Here is a 24,240-nt window from a genome sequence, read left to right as displayed (position 1 = left end):
GAGAAATAGGGAAAGAGTGAGTGTGTGTGAGAGAAATAGGGAAAGAGTGAGTGTGTGTGAGAGAAATAGGGAAAGAGTGAGTGTGTGTGAGAGAAATAGGGAAAGAGTGAGTGTGTGAGAGAAATAGGGAAAGAGAGTGTGTGTGAGAGAAATAGGGAAAGAGAGTGTGTGTGAGAGAAATAGGGAAAGAGAGAGTGAGTGTGTAAGAGAAATAGGGATAGAGAGTGAGTGTGTGAGAGAAATAGGGAAAGAGAGTGAGTGTGAGAGAAATAGGGAAAGAGAGAGTGTGTGAGTGAGAGAAGCAGGGAAAGAGAGTGTGAGTGAGAGAGAAGCAGGGAAAGAGAGAGAAACAGGGAAAGGAAGGGTGATGGAGAAAGAAAAGGAGACTGAGACACTGAAAGAGGGAGATTGGGACTGACAGATAAGAAATAGCAGGAATTAACCATTCAGCCCCTGCAGCCAATCAGCATGATCCCTACACTTTCCCACCCACTCCCCATGTTTCTTGATCCCCTGACAGACTAAGAAAGCTGTCAATCTCAGCCTTAAATTTACTCAACGATGGATCATTGACAACCCTTTGGGGCTAGAGAAAGGTAGAGAGAGAGTGTAACTCTGGGCATGTGTGTATCTCTAGTTTGAATGATAGTTAATGTTGGAGCTAATCACTGTGCTTTGGTTCAGTTTAAGGGATATGCTGACCATGCTGAGGCTCTCGGTTATTTTTCCAGTAGGAGTGTTGCTTGTGAGGACTATGGCGTGGACTTCCTCTGGAAACTCGCACTCACAGCTAGTCCAGAACCTTAGAAGTGAGTATCATAAGACCATAAGACATAGGGGTAGAGTTAGGCCATTCAGCCCATCGGATCTGCTCCGCCATTCAATCATGGTTGATATTTTTCTCATCCCCATTCTCCTGCCTTCTCTCCATAACCCCTGACCCTCTTATTAATCAAGAACCTATCTATTTCTGTCTTTTTTAAAAAAATAATTTTTATTGGAATTTTTGACAGAAAATATAAAAATATAACAAGTATAGCAACAAGCAGTAATATGCAACTAACAGCCCCATACCACCCACAATTCCCCCCAAACCGTAACATCACATGTATCACACTCTTTTCCCCCCCCAAACAAGAGAACTTAACCATAAAATTAAATTAAATAAATCAAATTTAAATAAAATAAGCAAACATAATCAACCCACCGGTTGCTGCTGCTACTGTCCCAGTACCCTATCGTTGAGCCAGAAAGTCGAGGAAAGGTTGCCACCGTTTAAAGAACCCTTGCACCGATCCTCAGGGCGAATTTGACCTTCTCAAGCTTAATGAAGCCCGCCATGTCATTGATCCAGGTCTCCACACTTGGGGGCCTCGCTTCCTTCCATTGTAGCAAAATCCTTCGCCGGGCTACTAGGGACGCAAAGGCCAGCACACCGGCCTCTTTCGCCTCCTGCACTCCCGCCTCTACCCCAACCCCAAAGATCGCGAGTCCCCATCCTGGCTTGACCCTGGATCCCACCACATTTGACACCGTCCTCGCCACCCCCTTCCAGAACTCCTCCAATGCCGGGCATGCCCAGAACATATGGGCATGGTTCGCTGGACTCCCCGAGCACCTGACACACCTATCTTCACCCCCAAAGAACCTACTCATCCTCGTCCCAGTCATGTGGGCCCTATGCAGCACCTTGAATTGAATGAGGCTAAGCCGTGCACACGAGGAGGAAGAATTTACCCTCTCCAGGGCATCAGCCCATGTCCCGTCTTCGATCTGTTCCCCCAGTTCCCCCTCCCACTTTGTTTTCAGCTCCTCTACTGACGCCTCTTCCACCTCCTGCATAAGCTTGTAGATATCGGATATCTTCCCCTCCCCGACCCAGACCTCCGAGAGCACCCTGTCACTCACCCCCCTCGCGGGGAGCGCAGGGAATCCCTCCACCTGCCGTCTAGCAAATGCCTTTATCTGCAGATATCTAAACATGTTTCCCGGCGGGAGCCCAAATTTCTCCTCCAACTCCCCCAGGCTCGCAAACCTTCCGTCGATAAACAGGTCCCTCAGCTGTCTAATCCCCGCTCTATACCATCCCTGAAATCCCCCATCCATGTTCCCTGGGACGAACCTATAGTTCCCCCTTAACGGAGCCTCCATCGAGCCCCCCACTTCTCCCCTATGTCGCCTCCACTGCCCCCAAATCTTGAGGGTAGCCGCCACCACCGGACTCGTGGTATACCTCGTGGGAGGGAGCGGCCACGGCGCCGTTACTAGGGCCCCCAGGCTTGTATCCCCACAGGACGCTCTCCATCCGTTTCCATGCTGCCCCCTCCCCCTCCATCACCCACTTACGCACCATCGACACGTTGGCCGCCCAGTAGTACCCCGAGAGGTTGGGCAATGCCAGCCCCCCCCATCTCTACTCCGCTCTAAGAAGACCCTCTTCACCCTCGGGGTGCCATGCGTCCAAACAAATCCCATGATGCTGCTGGTCACCCTTTTGAAAAAGGCCCTAGGGATAAAGATGGGCAAGCACTGGAAGAGGAACAAGAACCTCGGGGGAACCGTCATTTTGACGGATTGCACTCTGCCCGCCAGCGATAGCGGCACCATGTCCCACCTTTTAAATTCCTCCTCCATCTGTTCCACTAGTCTGGTGAAGTTAAGCTTATGAAGAGCCCCCCAACTCCTGGCCACCTGCACCCCCAGGTACTTGAAACTCTTCACTGCCCACCTGAAGGGGAGCCTCCCAATTCCCTCCTCCTGATCTCCCGGGTGCACTACAAATACCTCGCTCTTTCCTAAGTTTAGCTTATTGCCAGAGAAGCCCCCAAATTCCGCTAACAGCTCCATCACCCCCGGCATTCCCCCCTGGGTCCGCCACATATAACAGCAGGTCGGCCGCATACAGCGATACCCGGTGCTCCTCCCCACCCTGCACCAGACCCCTCCATTTCCCTGACTCCCTCAACACCATGGCCAGCAGTTCAATCGCCAGTGCAAAGAGCAGGGGGGACAGGGGGCACCCCTGCCTGGTCCCACGATAGAGCCTAAAATACTCCGATCTCCTTCCATTTGTGACTACACTCGCCATCGGCGCCGCGTAAAGCAGCCTCACCCATTTGATGAATCCCTCCCCAAATCCAAACCTCTCCAGCACCTCCCACAGGTACCCCCACTCAACTCTATCAAACACTTTCTCTGCGTCCAGCGCCACCACTATCTCCGCCTGCCGGCATCATGATAACATTGAGCAGTCTCCGCACATTCGTGTTGAGCTGCCGCCCCTTGACAAATCCTGTCTGATCTTCATGAATTACCTCTGGCACACAGTCCTCTATCCTGGTGGCTAGGATCTTCGCCAGCAACTTGGCGTCTACGTTAAGGAGCGAGATAGGCCTATATGATCCGCACTGCAAAGAGTCCTTATCCCGTTTTAGGATCAAAGAGATCAGTGACCGCGACATCGTCGGGGGCAAAGCTCCCCCCCCCCCACGCCTCATTGAAAGTTCGCACCAGCAGGGGACCCACCAGGTCCGCATATTTTTTGTAAAATTCTGCCGGGAACCCGTCCGGCCCCGTGGCCTTACCTGACTGCATTTGCCCGATTCCCCTGACTAGCTCCTCCAACTCTATCGGCGCCCCCAGCCCCTCTACCAGCCTCTCTTGAACCCTTGGGAAACATAGCCTGTTCATGAAGCTCTCCATCCCCTCTCTCCCCATCGGATTTTCCGACCGGTACAATCCCTCGTAAAAGTCCCTAAAGACCCCGTTTACTTCTGTCCCCTTCTGCAATACATTTCCACCCCCATCCTTCACTCCCCCAATTTCCCTAGCCGCATCTCGCCTACGGAGCTGATGCGCCAACATCCTGCTCGCCTTCTCTCCATACTCATATACCGCGCCCTGCGCCCTCCTCCACTGTGTCTCCGTCTTTCTGGTGGTCAACAAGTCAAAATTGGCCTGCAACCTGCGCCGTTCTCCCAGCAACCCGTCCTCCGGTGCCTCCGCATATCTCCTGTCCACCTCCAGAAGCTCTCCCACCAGTCTCTCCCTCTCCTTCCTCTCCCTCCTTTCCCTGTGGGCCCGGATGGAGATCAGCTCCCCCCGGATCACTGCTTTCAGAGCCTCCCAGACCATCCCCACCTGGACCTCCCCCGTATCATTGGTATCCAGATACCCCTCACTGCTTCTCCGAACCCTCTTACACACCTCCTCATCAGCCAGCATCCCCACATCCAGGCGCCAGAGCAGGCGCTGGTCCCGCGCCTCCCCCATCTCCAGATCAACCCAGTGCGGAGCATGGTCTGAAATCGCTATGGCCGAATACTCTGCATCCTGCTCCTTCGGGATCAATCCCCTGCTCAGGATGAAAAAGTCTATCCGGGAGTAAACCCTATGGACGCGAGAGAAAAAGGAATACTCCCGCGCTCTCGGTCTCCCAAACCTCCAGGGATCCACCCCTCCCATCTGGTCCATGTATCCCCTCAGCACTTTGGCCGCCGCCGGTCTCCTACCCGTCCTTGAACTGGACCGGTCCAGTGTGGGATCCAGTACTGTGTTAAAATCTCCCCCCCATGATCAGGCCCCCTGCCTCCAGGTCCGGGATGCGGCCCAACAATCGCCTCATGAAGCCAGCATCATCCCAATTCGGGGCATATACGTTCACCAGCACCACCTTCTCTCCCTGCAGCCTACCCCTCACCATAATATATCTGCCCTCCTTGTCCGACACCACCTCAGCCGCCTCAAACGCCACCCTCTTCTCCACTAGAATCGCCACCCCCCGGTTCTTCGCGTCCAATCCTGAATGATAAACCTGCCCCACCCACCCCTTCCTCAGACGGACCTGGTCCGCCACCTTCAGGTGGGTCTCCTGGAGCATAGCCATGTCCGCCTTCAACCCCCTTAGATGGGAGAACACCCTGGTTCTCTTAACCGGCCCGTTCAGCCCCCTCACGTTCCAGGTAATCAGCCGGATCAGAGGGCAACCCGCCCCCCTCCCCCGCCGACTAGCCATAGCTTTGCAGATGTTCGCCCCAGGCCAGCACACCCCGCTCGACCCGTTCCCCATGGCAATAGTGCCTCTCCTCTTTCTCCCCCCCCCCCCCCGCCCCGGCCCCCATCGGCTCCTTCCTAGTCGTTCCAGCAGCAACCCGGTATCCCCCCCCGGGCTAGGACCCCTCCTAGCCGCGACGCACCCTCCATGGTACTTCCGTGACTTCTGCTGACCCCGGCAGCTCCCGCCAAAACCTATCCCCTCCCGGCATGGAGTCATCCCCCTCTTGCCACACCTCCTTGGCATTGCTGCAGCGCGTGAAAGAAGACCCGTAGAGGCCCCGCCCCCACCACAAGCTCCACCCCCCCTGCCCCGCAGCGCGGGAAACCAGAGGAAAGCCCGCGCTTTCACACTGCCACACCCCACCCTTCTGACGCAGTTCCCCAAAATCCAGTTTCCCCTCAATCCCCAGCCCCGTACAGAAGAGAACATATAGAACACAAACCCCCAACACTCCCCACCTAACCCACAACCATGCCCAACAAACAAACCCACCCGTAAACAGAGCAAACAGAAAACCAGCACACATAACACACATGTCGAAGTTAAAAAAGTTGAAACAGTTGGAACAAAACAGCCACAGCGGAAACAACGCCGGCCAAAGTATGTCCCCAGGCCCTAGTTCGAGTCCAGCTTCTCCGCCTGTACAAAGGCCCACGCCTCCTCCGGGGACTCGAAGTAATGGTGCCGGTCCTTGTATGTCACCCACAGGCGCGCAGGCTGCAGCATTCCAAACCTGACCTGCTTGGCATGCAGCACCGCCTTCGTCCGGTTGAACCCGGCCCGCCGCTTAGCCACCTCCACACTCCAGTCCTGGTAGATCCTCACTACCGAATTCTCCCATTTACTGCTCCTCTCTTTCTTGGCCCAGCGCAGCACACACTCCCGGTCGCTGAATCGGTGGAACCGCACCAGCACCGCCCTCGGGGGCTCACCTGCCTTGGGCTTCCTGGCCATCACTCTGTGCGCTCCCTCGAGCTCAAGGGGCAAATGGAAGGACCCTGCTCCCATCAACGAGCTCAACATCGTGGTCACATACGCCGGGAGATCCGACCCCTCCAGCCCCTCCGCCAGGCCCAGGATCCTCAGATTCTTTTGCCTCGTGCGAGCGTCCAGCTCCTCCAAGCGGTCCTGCCACTTTTTATGAAGTGCCTCGTGCAACTCCACTTTCCCCACGAGGACCACGGCCGCCTCCTCTCTTTCAACGGCCTGCCGCTGCAACTCCCGAATAGACTCCTCCTGGGCCGCCTGGGTCCCAAGCAGCTTGGTCGTAGTTGCATTCATGGAGTCCAGCAGCTCAGCCTTCAGCTCAGCAAAACAACGTAGGAGCGAGGCCTGCTGCTCCTGCGCCCACTTCCACCAGTCCTCGGGTGTTGCGCTGGCCGCCATTTTGTTTTTCTTCCCCCGTTTTTTTTGGGGAGTTACTGCAACCTTTTTCACCATATAGTGTGGGGCAAGTTCTTCCAGGCACCTTCCCCCACCGGCATGCGTAGAAACAGTGCCATTTGGGGCCCTCAAAACGGCCCAAAAGTCCCTAAATAGCGGGAGCGCGGCCGCCATTTTGTTTTTCTTCCCCCATCTATTTCTGTCGTAAAGACACTCTGATTTGGCCTCCACAGCCTTCTGCGGCAAAATGTTCCACAGATTCACCACCCTCTGGCTGAAGAAATTCCTCCTCATCTCTGTTTTAAAGGATCGTCCCTTTAGTCTGAGACGGTGTCCTCTCCACAACCACTCTATCCAGATCTCGCAGTATCCTGTAAGTTTCAATGAGATCACCCTTCATCCTTCTGAACTCCAATGAATACAGACCCAGAGTCCTCAACTGTTCCTCATACGACAAGCTGTTCATTCCAGGGATCATTCGTATGAACCTCCTCTGGACCCTCTCCAAGGCCAGACATCCTTCCTTAGATACGGGACCCAAAACTGCTCACAATACTCCAAATAGGGTCTGACCAGAGCCATTTACAACCTCAGAAGTCCATCCCTGGTCTTGTATTCTAGCTCCCTTGACATGAATGCTAACATTGCATTTGCCTTCTTAATTGCCGACTGAACCTGCACATTAACCTTAAGAGAATCGTGAACAAGGACACTCATCTTCCCATTTAGAAAATAGTCTAAATTACTCCTTCCAAAGTGCATAACCTCACACTTTTTCACATTGTATTTCATGTGTCACTTCATTGCCCACTCTTCTAGCCTGTCCAAATCCTACTGCAGCCCCCTTGCTTCCTCAATACTTCCTGTCTCTCTAGAGATGTTTATATAATCTGCAAACCTAGCAACAGTGCCTTCAGTTCCTTCTTCCAGATCATGAATGTATATTGTAAAAAGTTGTGGTCCCAGCACAGACCCCTGAGGCACACCACTAGTCTCCGGCTGCCATCCTGAAAAAGACCCCTTTATCCCCACTCTGTCCTTCTGCCAGTCAGCCAATCCTCTATCCATGCCAGGATCTTGCCTTTAATACCATGGGCTCTTAACTTCTCTTTAACAATCTCCTATGAGGCACCTTGTCAAAGGTAAGAATCGCAGTATCGTAGAATCACAGTAGTTTACAGCATGGAAGGTAGCTATTCCATTGTGTGCACGCCAGCTGACAAGTAGCCTGTCGAGCTATAGCGACACCCGATACTCCTTACTTCCCCTTGTTATCCCTTGCCACTCTGCAAACCCCCTAAGGGCCATTGCCAGGAGCTCTATTGCTATCAGGAACAGCAGCGGTGACAGCGGACACCCCTGCTTCATTTACCTGTGTAACCAAAAACTTTGTCAGCTCATATCGTTGGTCCGTACGCTCCCCACTGGTGCCACATATAACAGGCGAACCCATGCCACAAACTTTGGCCTAAACCCAAACCTTCCCAGCACCTCGAACAGGTGTCGCCACTCCATCCGTTCAAATGCCTTCTCCACGTCCATGGACACCACCTTCGTTACCCGTCCTCTCGACGAAGTCATAATGACATTTAACAGTCGCCTTGTATTACTTGCGTTTTACGAAACATGTGTGGACCTCCGCAACCACCCCTGGGACACAGCCTTCCATCCTCCCGCCACCAGCTTGGCCAGCACTTTACACCTGTATTTAACAGTTATATAGGCCTATACGACCCACATCCTAATGGGTCCTTCCCCTTCTTTGATATTAATGTAATCATCGCCTGTGTCATCGTCTCCGGAAGCCCCCCCTTCTCCAGCGCCTCACTAAACGCCCCCAGAAGATGCAGTGCAAGGGCAGCACGGTGGCCTAGTGGTTAGCACAACCGCCTCACAGCGCTGAGGTCCCAGGTTCGATCCCGGCTCTGGGTCACTGTCCGTGTGGAGTTTGCACATTCTCCCCGTGTCTGCGTGGGTTTCGCCCCCACAACCCAAAAAAAAATGTGCAGAGTAGGTGGATTGGCCACGCTAAATTGCCCCTTAATAGAAAAAATAATTGGGTAATCTAAATTTATATAAAAAAAAGAAGATGCAGTGCTAGTTCCATTGCAAACTCCTTATAAGGCCCTGGGACCTTTCCTGATTTATACTCCCTCAGCCCCAAAGGCTCCTCTAGCGCCTTCTGCTTCTCTTCCTCCAGCTGCAGGAACTGCAGCCCATCCAAAAACTGCCCCATGTCCCCCTCTTCAGGCCTCCGTCTGCCCTGTACAGGTCCTTATAGTATTCCCTAAATGCCTCCTTTATCGTCCCAGCTCTGACACCACCTCCCCTGTCTCTGTCCGTACTCTCAAAATTTCCCTGGTCGCGGCCTGCCTCCATAACTGGTGTGCCAGCATTCGACTTGCCTTCTCCCCGTACTCGTATTGCAGCCCCCTTGCCCTGCACAGCTGCCCCACCACCCTCCCTGTCGTCAATCTATCGAATTTCCCCTGTAGCTTTTTCCCTCTCGCCAATCCATCCGTGGTGGGTACCCTTGAATACTCCCTGTCCACCTCAACTATTTTGCACATTAATCGCTCGTCCTCCTTTTCCTATCCTCATGTGCCTTAAACAAGATAATCTTCCCCCCGAGCCACTGCCTTCAGTGCCTCCCAGAATGTGGCCGCCAACACCTCTCCATTTTGGTTCAACCCCGCATAGTCTTTAATCACCGACCGTACCTCATCACAAAACCCTCTGTCTGCTAGCAACCCCAAATCTCCACCCCGGTCTCTGCTTCCGCCCCGATCTCAGCCGAACCTCCAGACAATGGGGTGCGTAGTCCAAAATTAGTATCCCTGCGTACTCTGACCCCTCCACCCCCACCAGCACCTCACAGCTCACCACTAAAAAGTCATTCTGGAGTAATACCCTGTGCACATGTGAGAAAAAGGAGTACTCCCTCCCACCTGGGTTCTTAAAATGCCACGTGTCGTTCATGCCCATCCTTTTTTAAAAAAAAAACGTTTTAATAAGACATTTATAAATTTATAACAACAATTTCAAGAGGAAAAACAACAAAGTAAGCAACACCCACCCAACCAACAACCACGTCCATGGCTTACACACACAGTTCCCCAGTCCCCCTCCCCCACTAACTAATCCCACCTCAACCAATCCCCCCTACCTCCCTCCCTAACCATCCCACCTATCGTATCTGTTAACAGTTTAGTTTTCTCTGAAGAAGTCGATAAACGACTGCTACCTCCGGACGAACCCTAACACCGATCCTCTCGGGGCGAACTTAATTTCCTCAAGCTTGAGAAATCCGGCCATGTCACTAACACATATGCCCGATTTCAGGGGCTCCTGGTCCCTCCACGCTAATAAGATCTGTCTCCAGGCTACCAAGGAGGCAAAGGCCAAAACATCAGCCTCTTCCACCCCCTGGACTCCCGGGTCTTCCGACATACCCAAAAATCGCCACCTCTGGACAGAACTACCCCTACCTTCAATACCGTGGACATGATATCGGCAATCCCTTGCCAGAATTCCCTAAGCTTCGGACATGTCCAAAACATATGGACATGATTCGCGGGCCCTCCCCCACACTGCCCTCACCTATCCTCCACCCTTTCAATGAACCTGCTCATTCGGGCCACAGTCACATGCACCCTTTGGATCACCTTGAATTGTATCAGGCTGAGCCTGGCACATGATGGGGTCGCTTTAATCCGACTCGAGGCATCTCCCACAATCCCGCCTCTAGTTCCTTGCCCAACTCTTCCTCCCATTTTCGCTTTACCTCTCCTATCGGGGTTCCCTCCAATTCCATGAGCTCTTTATAAATTTCCGAGACCTTCCACCCCCGCCCCACCACTCAAATTTTCAACACTACCTTATCCTGTATCCACTCAGGCTTTAGAAGCGGAAAGATCGAAACCTGCCTCTGTGCAAAGTCCCTCACCTGCAGACAGCGGAATGCATTCCCACCTGGCAGCTCAAACTCCTCCTCCATGTACTCCAAGCACAGAAAGCTGCCATCAATAAACAGGTCCCCTAAACGCTAAATCCCAGCTCACTGCCACCTCCGAAACCCCCCATCTAACCCCCCAGGCATAAACCGGTGATTGCCACAAATTGGAACCCATACCAATGCTCCCTCCACTCCCTTGTGCTTCCACTACTGTCCCCACACCCTCAAAGCCGCCACTACCACCAGGCTTGTGGAGTACCGAGCCGGCGAGAACGGCAGAGGTGCCGTTAACAGCGGCCATAAACCTGTGCCCCTACATGATCCCGCTTCCACCCACTCCCATACCGACCCCTCCCCCACTACCACCTCCTGATCATTGCTATGTTCGCCACACAATAGTAGTTCCTGAAATTCGGTAGGCCCCCCCCCCCCCCCCCCCCCACCGGCCCTGCTCCAGCAGCACCTCCTTTACCCGCAGTGTTTTACCCGCCCATACAAATCCAGAGATCACAGTGTTCGCCCTCTCGCCTTCGGGATAAAAATAGACAGGCACTGAAATACAGACAAAAACCTCGGGAGGACCGCCATCTTTACCGTCTACACCCTTCCCGCCAGTGACAACGGGAGCATATCCCACCTTCGAAAGTCCTCCTTCATCTGCTCCACTAACTGTGCCAAATTCAACTTGTGTAGCTGCTCCCATTCCGGTACCACCTGGATTACCAAATACCGAAAACTCTCCCACCACCTTGAACGGCATCCCCCCCCCCCCAATCACCTCTCCTGCCCCCTCGCCTCAATCGCAAAGACCTTGCTTTTGCCCATATATTTAATTTCTACCCCAGAAAACTGGCCGAATTCCCCGAGGATCCCCATAATCCCTCCAATCCCCCCAGCGGCTCAGAAATATACACAAGTAGGCAGTCCACATATAACGAGACCTTGTGCTCCACCCCCCGCCGCACTATCCCCTCCTGGTCCTTTGACGCTCTCAGCGCCATCACCAGTGGCTCTGTAGCCAAGGCAAACAACAGTGGGGAGAGTGGACATCCCTACCTCGCCCCCTGGTGCAGCCCAAAATAATCCGAGCTCACTCAGTTCGTCCACACACTCGGTCATCGGTGCCTGGTACAGCAGCCTGACCCAGTCCACAAAACCCTGCCCAAACCCAAACCGTCCCAGGACCTCCCACAGGTACTCCCACTTTACCCGATCAAAGGCCTTCTCTGCATCCATGGCAACCACCACCTCCACCTCCCTTCCCTCGGAGGGCATCATAATCACGTTTAGCAGCCTTCTGATGTTGGCCGTTAGCTGTCCCTCTTTCACAAACCCCGACTGGTCCTCCCCCATCACTCCTGGCACACAATCCTCTATTCTCGAGGCCAAGATCTTGGCCAGCAGTTTGGCGTCTACATTTAGAAGGGAGATTGGCCTGTACGGCCTGCATTGTTCTGGGTCCTTTTTCCGCTTCAGGATGAGAAAAATCGAGGCCCGTGACATGGTCGGGGGGAGCACCCCACGCTCCTTAGCCTCATTAAATGCCCTTACCAGCAAGGGCCCGGCACTCCTGAAAACCTTTTATAAAACTTCACTGGGTACCCGTCCGGCCCCGGGGTCTTGCCTAACTGCATCGCCTCCAGCCGCTCCACCTTTGAACAGCACAATCAGGGCCCCTCTGTCCTCCACCACCTCATCTTCCACCCTAGGACACTAGTCCCTCCAAAAACCGCCTCATTCCCTCCACCCAGGCTGAGGGTTCTGACTCGTACAGCCTACTATAAAATTCCCTCAACACCCCGTTCGCTCCCGCTGTGTATAAGGCCGTGTTTTCGCCTCTATCCTTCACTCTTCCTATCTCCCTAGCCTCCTCCTGTTTCCTTAGCTGCTAACATCTTACTGACCTTCTCCCTATATTCATACACCGTCCCTCTCACCTTTCTCACTGCCCCACCTCCTTCCCTGTAGATAGCAACCCAAACTCCATCTGCAGCTTCTGCCGCTCCTTCAACAGCCCTACCTCCGGGGTCTCTCAGTACCTTCTGTCTACTTGGAGAATCTCCTTCACTAGTCTATCCATCGCCACCCACTCCACCTTCTCCCTGTGTGCCCCTATCAAGATAAACTCCCCTCTCACCACCGCCTTCAACACCTCCCATACCGTGGCTGCCGAAACCTCCCCGGATTGTTTATCTCCACATATCTCTGAAATGAAATGAAATGAAATGAAAATCGCTTATTGTCACGAGTAGGCTTCAATGAAGTTACTGTGAAAAGCCCCTAGTCGCCACATTCCGGCGCCTGTCCGGGGAGGCTGGTACGGCCATGAATGGCCTCCCTCACCCGCACACACACCTCCTCCTCTGCTAATAGTCCTGCACCTACTCTCCAGTGTGGGTGCCGATCCCCTCCTTGCTCACCTGTAAATCCAGCCAGTGTACTATCGGCAAGTACTCAACATCAGCCACCCCCGCCAGCAAGTACTCAACATCAGCCACCCCCCCCAGCAAGTACTCAACATCAACCAGCCCCGCCAGCAAGTACTCAACATCAACCAGCCCCGCCAGCAAGTACTCAACATCAGCCACCACCGCCAGCAAGTACTCAACATCAGCCACCCCCGCCAGCAAGTACTCAACATCAGCCACCCCCGCCAGCAAGTACTGAACATCAACCACCCCCTGCCAGCAAGTACTCAACATCAGCCACCCCCTGCCAGCAAGTACTCAACATCAGCCACCCCCTGCCAGCAAGTACTCAACATCAACCACCCCCGCCAGCAAGTACTCAACATCAACCACCCCCTGCCAGCAAGTACTCAACATCAACCACCCCCCGCCAGCAAGTACTCAACATCAACCACCCCCGCCAGCAAGTACTCAACATCAGCCACCCCCCGCCAGCAAGTACTCAACATCAACCACCCCCTGCCAGCAAGTACTCAACATCAGCCACCACCGCCAGCAAGTACTCAACATCAGCCACCACCGCCAGCAAAGTCCTATCCATGACGAAAAAGTCAATCCGGGAGTACACATTGTGTACATGGGGGAAAAAAAAAAGAAAACTCCTTCATTCTCGGCCGCCCAAACCACCATGGATCCACCCCTCCCATCTGTTCCATAAACCCCTTTAGTTCCTTCACAGCCGCTGACAATCGCCCTGTTCTCGAACTTGACCGATCCAGCCTTGGATCAATGACCGTGTTGAAGCTCCGCCCATAATCAGCCGATGCGAGTCCAGATCAGGGATCTTCCCCAATACCCGCCTCATGAACTCCACATCGTCCCAGTTCGGTGCATAAATGTTCACCAGCATCACCTCCAACTTCCCGCTCATCATGATGTATCTGCCCTCAAGTCCGCCACTAAATGCCACCCCAAATTAATCAGAATCGCCACTCCCTTGTTTTAGAATCTAGCCCCGAAATGAATACCTGCCCTACCTACCCCTTCCTCAGCCTGGTCTGATCCACCACCCTCAGATGTGTCTTCTGTATCATTGCCACGTCCACCTTTAAGCTTTTCAGATGCGCGAACACACAGGCCCTCTTGACTGGCCCATTCAACCCTCTCACATTCCATGAGATTAGCCTGGTCAGGGGGGCACCTCCCTGCCCCCGCCGATCAACCCTTCCCAGACCAGCCTCCAGCCTGCGTCCCCCATCTCTTCAGGCTCGCCCTCGGTCGCCCACCATTATCGACCCCCTCCTTGTGACCTTTCGTCAGTCCCTATCCTGTCAGCAGACTTCTGTCCTTCCCCCCCCCACACGCCTCCCCATAACAAAATAACAGCCCCAACTCCCCATCAACAGACTCATCACCTGCTCACCCCCCAGTGCGCTTCCGTAAGTTAGCCTGCCCAGCTAGAGCCTGGTAGCCCCATCCCATGGCGCCAAGCATCCTATCCCCCAATGATTCTCCTCCACCCGGCTCGACCATCCTCCCAGTGCGAACTTTACAATCCCAAACAAACACAAAGAAAAAGCAACCCACCGTGCCCCCCGTCACCGTCCCCCCCGTCACCGTCCCCCCCGTCACCGTCCCCCCGTCACCGTCCCCCCGTCACCGTCCCCCCCGTCACCGTCCCCCCCGTCACCGTGCCCCCCGTCACCGTGCCCCCCGTCACCGTGCCCCCCTTCACCGTCCCCCCCGTCACCGTCCTCCCCTTCCCCGTCCCCCCCACCGTCCCCCCGTCACCGTCCCCCCCCGTCACCGTCCCCCCCGTCACCGTGCCCCCCGTCACCGTCCCCCCCCGTGACCGCCCCCGTCACCGTCCCCCCCCCATCACTGTCCCCCCCGTCACCGTCCCCCCCGTCACCGTCCCCCCCGTCACCGTCCCCCCCGTCACCGTCCCCCCCCGTCACCGTCCCCCCCGTCACCGTCCCCCCCCGTCACCGTCCCCCCCCATCACTGTGCCCCCCGTCACCGTCTGCCCCCCGTCACCGTCCCCCCCCGTCACCGTCCCCCTCCGTCACCGTCCCCCCCATCACCGTGCCCCCCGTCACCGTCCCCCCCCATCACCGTGCCCCCCGTCACCGTCCCCCCCATCACCGTGCCCCCCGTCACCGTCCCCGTCCCCCCCGTCACTGTCCCCCCCCGTCACCGTCCCCCACCGTCACCGTCCCCCCCGTCCCGTCCCCCCCCCACCGTCCCCCCCCCCCGTCACCGTCCCCCTCCGTCACCGTCCCCCCCCCCCCATCACCATGCCCCCCGTCACCGTCCCCCCCCGTCACCGCCCCCCCCCCCGTCACCGTCCCCCCATCACCGTCCCCCCCCCCGTCACCGTCCCCCCGTCACCGTCCCCCCCCCCCATCACCATGCCCCCCGTCACCGTCCCCCCCCGTCACCGTCCCCCCCCCCCGTCACCGTCCCCCCCATCACCGTCCCCCCCCCCGTCACCGTCCCCCCGTCACCGTCCCCCCCCCCCGTCACCGTCTCCCCCCCCCGTCACCGTCCCCCCCCCCGTCACCGTCCCCCCCCCGTCACCGTCCCCCCCCCCCGTCCCCGTCCCCCCCCCGTCACCGTCCCCCCCCCCGTCACCGTCCCCCCCCCCGTCACCGTCCCCCCCCCCGTCACCGTCCCCCCCCCCGTCACCGTCCCACCCCCGTCACCGTCCCCCCCCCCCGTCACCGGCCCCCCTGTCACCGTCCCCCCCCGTCTCCGTGCCCCCCGTCACCGTCCCCCGTCACCGTCCCCGTCCCCCGTCACCGTCCCCCCCGTCACCGTCCCCCCCGTCACCGTCCCCCCCCGTCACCCCCCCCCCGTCACCGGCCCCCCCCCCGTCACCGTCCCCCCGTCACCGACCCCCCCGTCACCGTCCCCCCCTTCACCGTCCCCCCGTCACCGTCCCCCCGTCACCGTCCCCCCCCCCCGTCACCGTCCCCCCCGGCACCGACCCCCGTCACCGACCCCCCCCGTCACCGTCCCCGCCGTCACCGTGCCCCCCGTCACCGTCCCCCCCCCGTCACCATCCCCCCCCGTCACCGTCCCCCCCGTCACCGTCCCCCCCCGTCACCGTCCCCCCCCCGTCACCGTCCCCCCCGTCACCGTCCCCCCCGTCACCGTCCCCCCCCCCGTCACCGTCCCCCCCCGTCACCGTCCCCCCCCGTCACCGTCCCCCCCCGTCACCGTCCCCCCCCGTCACCGTCCCCCCCCCGTCACCGTCCCCCCCCGTCACCGTCCCCCCCCGTCACCGTCCCCCCCGTCACCGCCCCCACCCCCGTCACCCACCCCCCCCCCCCCCGCCACCCCCCCCCCCCCCGTCACCGGACCCCCCGTCACCGGCCCCCCCGTCACCGCCCCCCCCCCGTCACCGCCCCCCCGTCACCGCCCCCCCCGTCACCCCGCCCCCCCGTCACCGCCCCCCCCTCACCGTCCCCCCGTCACCGTCCCCCCCGTCACCGTCCCCCCCCCGTCACCGTCCCCCCCCGTCACCGTGCCCCCCCGTCACCGCCCCCCCCCGTCACCGTCCCCCCCTCACCGTCCCCCCCCGTCACCGTGCCCCCCCCGTCACCGTGCCCCCCCCGTCACCGTGCCCCCCCGTCCCGTGCCCCCCCGTCACCGTCCCCCCCGTCCCCGTGCCCCCCGTCACCGTGCCCCCCGTCACCGTGCCCCCCGTCACCGTGCCCCCCGTCACCGTGCCCCCGTCACCGTGCCCCCCGTCACCGTGCCCCCCGTCACCGTGCCCCCCGTCACCGTCCCCCCCCCATCACCGTCCCCCCCGTCACCGTCCCCCCCGTCACCGTGCCCCCCGTCACCGTCCCCCCCCCGTCACCGTCCCCCCCCGTCACCGTGCCCCCCCATCACCGTGCCCCCCCTCACCGTCCCCCCCGTCACCGTCCCCCCCCATCACCGTGCCCCCCCGTCACCGTCCCCCCCCCGTCACCGTCCCCCCCCGTCACCGTCCCCCCCCGTCACCGTCCCCCCCCGTCACCGTCCCCCCCCCGTCACCGTCCCCCCCCGTCACCGTCCCCCCCCGCCACCGTCCCCCCCGTCACCGTCCCCCCCCGTCACCGTCCCCCCCCCTCACCGTGCCCCCCCCGTCACCGTGCCCCCCCGTCACCGTCCCCCCCCTCACCGTGCCCCCCCGTCACCGTCCCCACCGTCACCGTCCCCCCGTCACCGTCGTCCCCCCCGTCACCGTCCCCCCTCACCGTCCCCCCCCGTCAACCGTCCCCCCCGTCCCGTCCCCCCCGTCACCAGTGCCCCCCGTCACCGTGCCCTCCGTCACCCCGCCCCCCCCCGTCACCGTCCCCCCCCCTCACCGTGCCCCCCGTCACCGTGCCCCCCGTCACCGTCCCCCGTCACCGTCCCCCCCGTCACCGTCCCCCCCGTCACCGTCCCCCCCCGTCACCCCCCCCCCGTCACCGTCCCCCCCCCCGTCCCCGTCCCCCCGTCACCCCCCCCGTCACCGACCCCCCCGTCACCCGTCCCCCCCTTCACCGTCCCCCCGTCACCGTCCCCCCTCACCCGCCCCCCCCCCACCGTCCCCCCCTGGCACCGTCCCCCCCGTCACCGACCCCCCCCGTCACCGTCCCGCCGTCACCGTGCCCCCCTCACCGTCCCTCCCCCGTCACCATCCCCCCCCTCACCGTCCCCCCCCTCACCGTCCCCCCCCCTCACCGTCCCCCCCCCTCACCGTCCCCCCCCCTCACCGTCCCCCCCCCCCTCACCGTTCCCCCCCCGTCACCGTCCCCCCCGTCACCCGTCCCCCCCGGTCACCCGTCCCCCCCCACGTCACCGTCCCCCCCCTGGTCCCGTCCCCCCCCCGTCACCGGCCCCCCCCGTCACCGTCCCCCCCCCGTCACCGCCCCCCCCGTCACCGCCCACCCCCACCCCCCCCCCCCCGTCACCGGACCCCCCCGTCACGGCCCCCCCGTCACCGCCCCCCCCCCGTCACCGCCCCCCCGTCCCACCGCCCCCCCCCCCCGTCACCCCGCCCCCCGTCCCCGCCCCCCCCCGTCACCGTCCCCCCGTCACCGTCCCCCCCCTCACCGTCCCCCCCCCGTCACCATCCCCACCCCCCCCGTCACCGTCCCCCCCCGGTCACCGTCCCCATCAGAACGAACAAAAACAAAACAAAACAGAGCAAACTTCCCCCCCCCCGTCACCGTCCCCCCCCATCACCGTGCCCCCCCGTCACCGTCCCCCCCATCACCGTCCCCCCCCGTCACCGTCCCCCCCGTCACGTCCCCCCCCGTCACCGACCCCCCCCCGTCACCGTCCCCCCCCGTCACCGTCCCCCCGTCACCGTCCCCCATCAAGAACGAAACAAAAACAAAACAAAACAGAGCAACGGCCCCAAACCTCGTGCAAAAGTGATCCACACAAACCAGAGGAAAATCAAAACATAAACACTCCCTCCAGAGTTCAATGACCTCATTCTCCGACCAGTCCATTGTATCTAATAAATTCCATCGCCTCCTCTGACGATCTGAAGTAGAGTTCCTGGCCTTCGCACGTTACCCACAGACGCACTGGGTACAACAATGCCGAACTTCACCCCCTTAAAGAGGGCCGACTTAACCTTGCTCATTCTCCTTTTTGGCCAGCTCCGCACCCAGGTCATTGTAGACTCACAGCTCATTGACTTTCCAAGACAGTGCTTCGTCTGACTGGCCCACCTCAGAATCTGTTCCTTATCCAGGAACCGTTGCAATCGCACCGCCATCGACCTTGGCGACTCGTTTCTCTGTGGCTTCCTCATAAGCGTCCTTGTGCTCGGTCCACCTCCAAGGGCCGAGCAAACGCTCTTTTCCCCCAGCAGTTTCTTGAACATTCGTGCCACATATGCACAGGCTCCCTCGCTGCCCTCCGGCAGGCCCACGTTTCTCAAATTCTGCCTGCGCGACCTATTCTCCAGGTCCTTCTCTTTATCCTGCAGCCTCTTTTGTTACTCTTTCATCAACCCCATCTCCGCAGCCATTGGGGCAAGCTGCTCCTTGTGCTCTCCTCCACCTTCCAAACCTTCCAACCTCATTTCCATGCATTCAATCCCCACCTTTATAGGATCCACCAACTTGGCCAAGTCCACCAAGTTCTTACTCTGCTGGGCAGTTTTCTCATGGAGAAAGGTCACTAACTGCTCCGTTGACCACTGGGCCAGCAGACTTGGACCCTGACCCTCTGCAATCTTCCCCTGTGTCGCAGGCTCCACACCAGCTTTCACCAGTTGTTCCCTCATTTTGCGACCACCTCTGGTCCATGAATTCATAAACTGGTGGGATACTCTCTTCTTCCACCTCTCCTGCACCTTATACAATCACTCAATTCTGCCGATAGCCGGGGAAAATGTCCAAAAAGTCCACCCGAGCAGGAGCCACCAAATGTGCGACCACTCACTCCACGGTCGCCATCCTTTCTATGAACCCTCCCAGCTCCTTTGCGATCCATAGCCTTCCCATTGACCTGGGGCTCGGCCTGTCCACCCTTGGCTCTAGTACACAATTAAAGTCTCCTCCCATGATCATATGCATGGCCAAATCTGGGATCGCTACCAGCAACCCCATCATAAACCGTACATCGTCCCAATTTGGTGCATATGTATTCACCATCAGCGCCGCCTCCAATACCCGCTCACTATCACATATCGCACCCTCCCCCCCCCCCCCCCCCCCCCCCCGTTTTCTTGCTCAGCAAGATGTGACCATCTCCAGTGGCCACCTCCTCCACATTACTTCCGTTCATCAGCATTACCTGGCAGTGTGGCGGCTCCTCCGACTAATGCTCCCACCCTCTCCCCTTTGTTCTGTGCAGAAGGCTCCCCGCGGACCTCCCCCTCTCCCAAACAAAGACATATCCCAAGCCACAGGTTGTCTCTTCGGAAATAGAAACACTGCCACAGGCAGTGGGAAGGGTTGGAAACTGCTGCCCTCTACAAAACACCCTCCACCTGGGAGAAAAAGAACCCCCACCCTCCAACCCCTACTCTACCCGTTTCTTCTGTGCTCCAAAGTGCCAGCTCCTCCATCTCCCAATAAAGTTTAGTTCTCCCCCAATAATATAGTCATTGGCCCCTTCTGGGTCTCAAAATAATATTCCCGGCCATCATACGTCACGCACAGTTTTGCCGGGTAGAACACCCCGAACCTGATCTGCCGTCGATACAGCACCGCCTTGGCCCTGTTAAACCCGGCACGCCGTTTTGCCAATTCACCTTCAATGTCCTGGTATATTCGGACCTTGTTCCTCTCCCATTCACAGTTCTGTTTCTCCCTGGCCCACTGCAGGATCTTCCCTTTTTCCACAAACATGTGGAATCTTACAATCGCTGCCTGTGGCGGCTCCCCCGCTCTCGGCCTCTGCCTCAGCGACCTGTGCACTCTATCCACCTCAGGGGCTTTGTCCAGCACCCCCTCTGCCGCCAGCCCTGCCAACACCCTTGAGATATATCTTGTTGCACTCGTGCCTTCCACTCCTTCAAGCAGACCGACAATTTGCAGGTTCTGCCGTCTCAACCTGTTCTCTTGATCTTCTACCGTTGCTCTCAAATCTTGCAAAGGTCTCCCAAGAGCCCCACCGCCGCCTCTAATGCCACCACCTGATCGTTGGGGTCCGATATCACCCTCTCCATCTCACGGATCTGCGACCCCTGTGACTCCAGACCCTTTTCAACCCTTTCCAACGAGCCCTTCAGGGGTGCCAGATCCCCTTTGAAGGCCTTCGAGCGATCCTCCTGCATCTCTTTCCTTTGTTGACAGAACTCTCACACGATGAAAGCCATCAACTGTTCCATCTGGGGTTTTCCAAACTGCACCTTCCCCCTCCACCATCTTTCCAAAGGTTTCTTCCAACTCCTTGGCCAGGTCTTTCACCTTCTGCCGGGTTTGGTAACCAGCAGACTTGCCACACCCGGGGCCCCCTCAAGACAAACTTGACCTTCTCCAGCCTCAGGAACTCTGGCAGGTCACTCACCCACACACCCGCTTTTGGCAGCTCAGAGCCCCTCCACCCAAGCAAGCTCCATCTCACGTCCATCAGGGAGGCAAAGGCCAGGACATCGTCCTCTTTCACCCCCTGGACTCCCGGATCTTCCAACACCCCAAATATCGCCACCGTTTGACTTGGGACCACATCCACCCCCAGAACCTCGGACATCATGTCTGAGAACCCCTGCCAGAACTCCTGCCAGGTCCTCTCCCAATCCATCAACTCCGTAAAGACATCGGACACCTTCCCCTCCCCTATTTTGTCCCTCGACAGCACTTTGTCTTGCAGCCCCAGGGGCAGTAGCCCAGGAAAGGATGGCATCTCTCCTCTTACAAAGTCCTGGACCAGCAGGTTCCTAAAATGTTCCCTGGGCAACTCGTACTCTTCCGCCAGGTCCTCTAACTTTGCACATTTGCCCTCCATGAACAGATCGCCAAATCGCTCATTTCCTGCTTGCCGCCACCCCTGAAACCTCGCATCCAGCCACACCGGCGCAAACCTATGGTTATCGCAGATCGGTGCCCACACCAAGGCTCCCTCCAGCCCCAAATGCTGCCTCCACTGCCCCCACACCCTAGGGGCCGACACCACATTGGGCTCATGGAGTACCTGGCCAGCGAGAACGGCAGAGGCGCCGACAACAAAGCCCTCAAACATGTTCCCTGACACGATGCCGTCTACATCCGACCCCAAGCTGACCCCTCCCCATGACCCATTTCCTAACCTTAGTGGTAGTTGCCGCTCAGTAGTAATTCATCATGTTTGGCAGTGCCAGCCCCCTCCCACGCCCCCACTCGAGGAAAGCCCTCCTGACCCCGCGGGGTCATCCCTGCCCACATAAACCCAGAGATCAGTGCATTGACCTCCTTGACAAAATGACTTGGGACAAAGATTGGGAGGTTCTGGAACACAAACAGAAACATTGGCAGCACTGTCATTTTACTGTCTGCCCACGACCTGCCAGTGACAGTGACAGCACAACACACCGCCTAAAATCCACTTTCATCTGCACCAGCAGCTGAGCCAGGTTCAACTTGTGCAGCTGCACCCAGCCCCATGCAGCCCCATCCACCCCATCACGTGGATACCACTAAAGCTCGCCCCACACCCTAAACAGCAATTCGCCTAACATCCTCTCCTTAGCCTCTGGTCTCAATCGGGAACACCTCGCTCCTTCCCATATTCAACTTGCACCCCGGAAACCGGTCAAATTCCTCTAAATTCCCCATGATGCCTCCGATACTGCCCAACAAGTCTGAAATATACAGCAACAGGTCGTCCGCATGCAATGAGATCCTGTGCTCGACACCCTCCCACTCAATCCCCCTCCAGTACTTCGACCCCCTAAGCGCCATTGCCAGCGGCTCAATCGCCAAGGCAAAGAGCAACGGGGAGAGCGGGCAATCCTGCCTCATCTCCCAATGCAGCCCAAAGTATCTCAAACTCACTCGCTTCTTCCGTACACTCTTGACCGGCGCCTTAAACAGCAACTGGACCCAATCTACAAACCCCTGCCCGAACCGCCCCAACACTTCCAGCAGGTGCTCCCGCTCCACCAGATCAATCTCCTTCTCCGCGTCCATTGCCACCACTACCTCCACATCCAGCCCCTCCGAAGGCATCATGATTATATTAACCAGCCCCTCAGAAGGCATCATGATTATATTAACCAGCCCCTCATGTTCGCCGTCAACTGCCTCTTCGTCACAAAACCCGTTTGATCTTCGCCTTTCACCCCCAGGATACAGTCCTCGATTCGGGAAGCCAGCGCCTTTGCCAGCATCTTGGTGACTACATTCAGCAATGATATCGAGCGGTACGACCCACACTTCCCAGGATCCTTATCCCTCCTTAATAACAGGGAGATGGAAGCCTGCGATAATGTAGGGTGTGTTTCCCCCCTCTCCTTGCTTCATTTATCACCCTCACCAGCAGTGGCCCCTGGTTCGCCCTAACTTTTTGTAAAACTCCACAGGAAACCCGTTCAGCTCTGGGGCCTTCACTGCCTGCATCGCCCCCATACTGTCTATCACCTCCCTCAGCCTAATTGGGGCCCCAGTCCCTGAACCGGTTCCTCCTCTACTGTGGGAAACTGCAGCCCATCCAAAAACCTTCTATAAAACGCCTCAAACATGCCATTTACCCCTTTGGGTCCACCCCACCTTACCCTTATCGTCCCCCACTCCCCCTGTGTGTTATCTTTAGTAACTCTGTTTTTTTTTAAACCTCTATAGAAAATGGTGTGATTCGAACTCCGCGAGTGTTTGAGGCCATGGTGGCCACAGACCGGGCACTATACTGCAGCCAAAATGCCTACATGGATTCCCCACAGTCTATAGGTGAGTTCATAAGTTCATAAGATTTAGGAGCAGAATCAGGCGATTTGGCGCATTGAGCCTGCTCCGCCATTCGATCATGGCTGATCTCATCCTGGCCTTAACTCTATCATCGTGTCCGCTGTCCAAAACCCTTCAATTCATTACCAATTAAAAATCTGTCTAACTCTTCTTAAATTTACTCACTGTCCCTGCATCCACCGCAGTCTGGGATAGTGAATTCCACAGATTCACAACCCTTTGGGAGAAGCAGTTTCTCCTCAAACGCTGTTTTATTTATCACCTGTTATCCTGAGATTATGACCTCTCATTCTAAACTGCCCCACAAGAGGAAGCATCCGCTCCATGTCGACTGGACCCATACCTTTTATCATCTTGTATACCTCAATTTGATCTCCCCTCATTCTTCTAAACTCTAGAGAGTATCGGCCTAAACTGTTCAATCTCCCTTCATATGACAAACCCCTCATTTCTGGAATCAACCGAGTGAACCTCCTCTGAACTGCCTCCAATGCTACAACATCTTCCCTCAAATAAGGGGACCAAAACTTGCCCAATACTCCAGGTGCGGTCTGACCAATGCCGTGTATAGTTACAACTACACTTCCTTACCTTTATACTGTATTCCCTTAGCTATAAATGTCAACATTCCAGTTGCTTTCTCTATTACCTGCTGCACATGCATGGCTTTTTTCTGTGACTCATGCACAAGGACCCCCAGATCCCTCTGCAATGGAGCACTCCGAAGTCGCTCCCCATTTAGATAATAAGTTGCCTTCCCATTTTCCTGACCAAAATACATGACCTCACGCTGATTCCCGTTAGACTCCATCTGCCACATTTTGGCCCACTCTCCTAACCTATCTATATTCATTTGTACGGTACTTATTTCCTCATTGCAGCTTATTGTCCCACTGTTCTTTCCCCAACCAGGGGACCTGCTTCATGAACAGAATTAGTTCTCCAGTGTAACTGAGGTTGAGGGGTCTGGCGATCCAGGGATCGTTGAGGGGTGGAGGTGGTGGTCTGACATGTGCCGAGGCAGGATTTGAGCAGAGGGACTGACCTCAAACATAGACG

General features: G+C 57.6%; 1 protein-coding gene across 3 annotated transcripts in view; it reads left to right on the top strand.

The window, feature by feature from the left end:
• LOC119956021 (protein-L-isoaspartate(D-aspartate) O-methyltransferase-like) overlaps window positions 1–24,240 on the top strand; it is a 53,526-nt gene that overhangs the window by 2,607 nt on the left and 26,679 nt on the right. For 2 of the 3 annotated variants that reach the window (XM_038782764.1, XM_038782745.1), the window contains exons 2-3: window positions 685–809; window positions 23,059–23,163. In XM_038782764.1, coding sequence (XP_038638692.1) covers window positions 695–809; window positions 23,059–23,163 — 220 coding nt within the window. In that variant the 5' untranslated portion in view covers window positions 685–694. Of the gene's footprint in view, window positions 1–316; window positions 597–684; window positions 810–23,058; window positions 23,164–24,240 lie in introns of those variants that run through there. The other variant, XM_038782756.1, reaches the window with a different exon arrangement.

The sequence above is a fragment of the Scyliorhinus canicula genome, chromosome 2 (genome assembly GCF_902713615.1).
Source record: "Scyliorhinus canicula chromosome 2, sScyCan1.1, whole genome shotgun sequence".
Lineage (NCBI taxonomy): Eukaryota > Metazoa > Chordata > Chondrichthyes > Carcharhiniformes > Scyliorhinidae > Scyliorhinus > Scyliorhinus canicula.
This window is presented reverse-complemented; position numbering and strand designations above follow the sequence as displayed.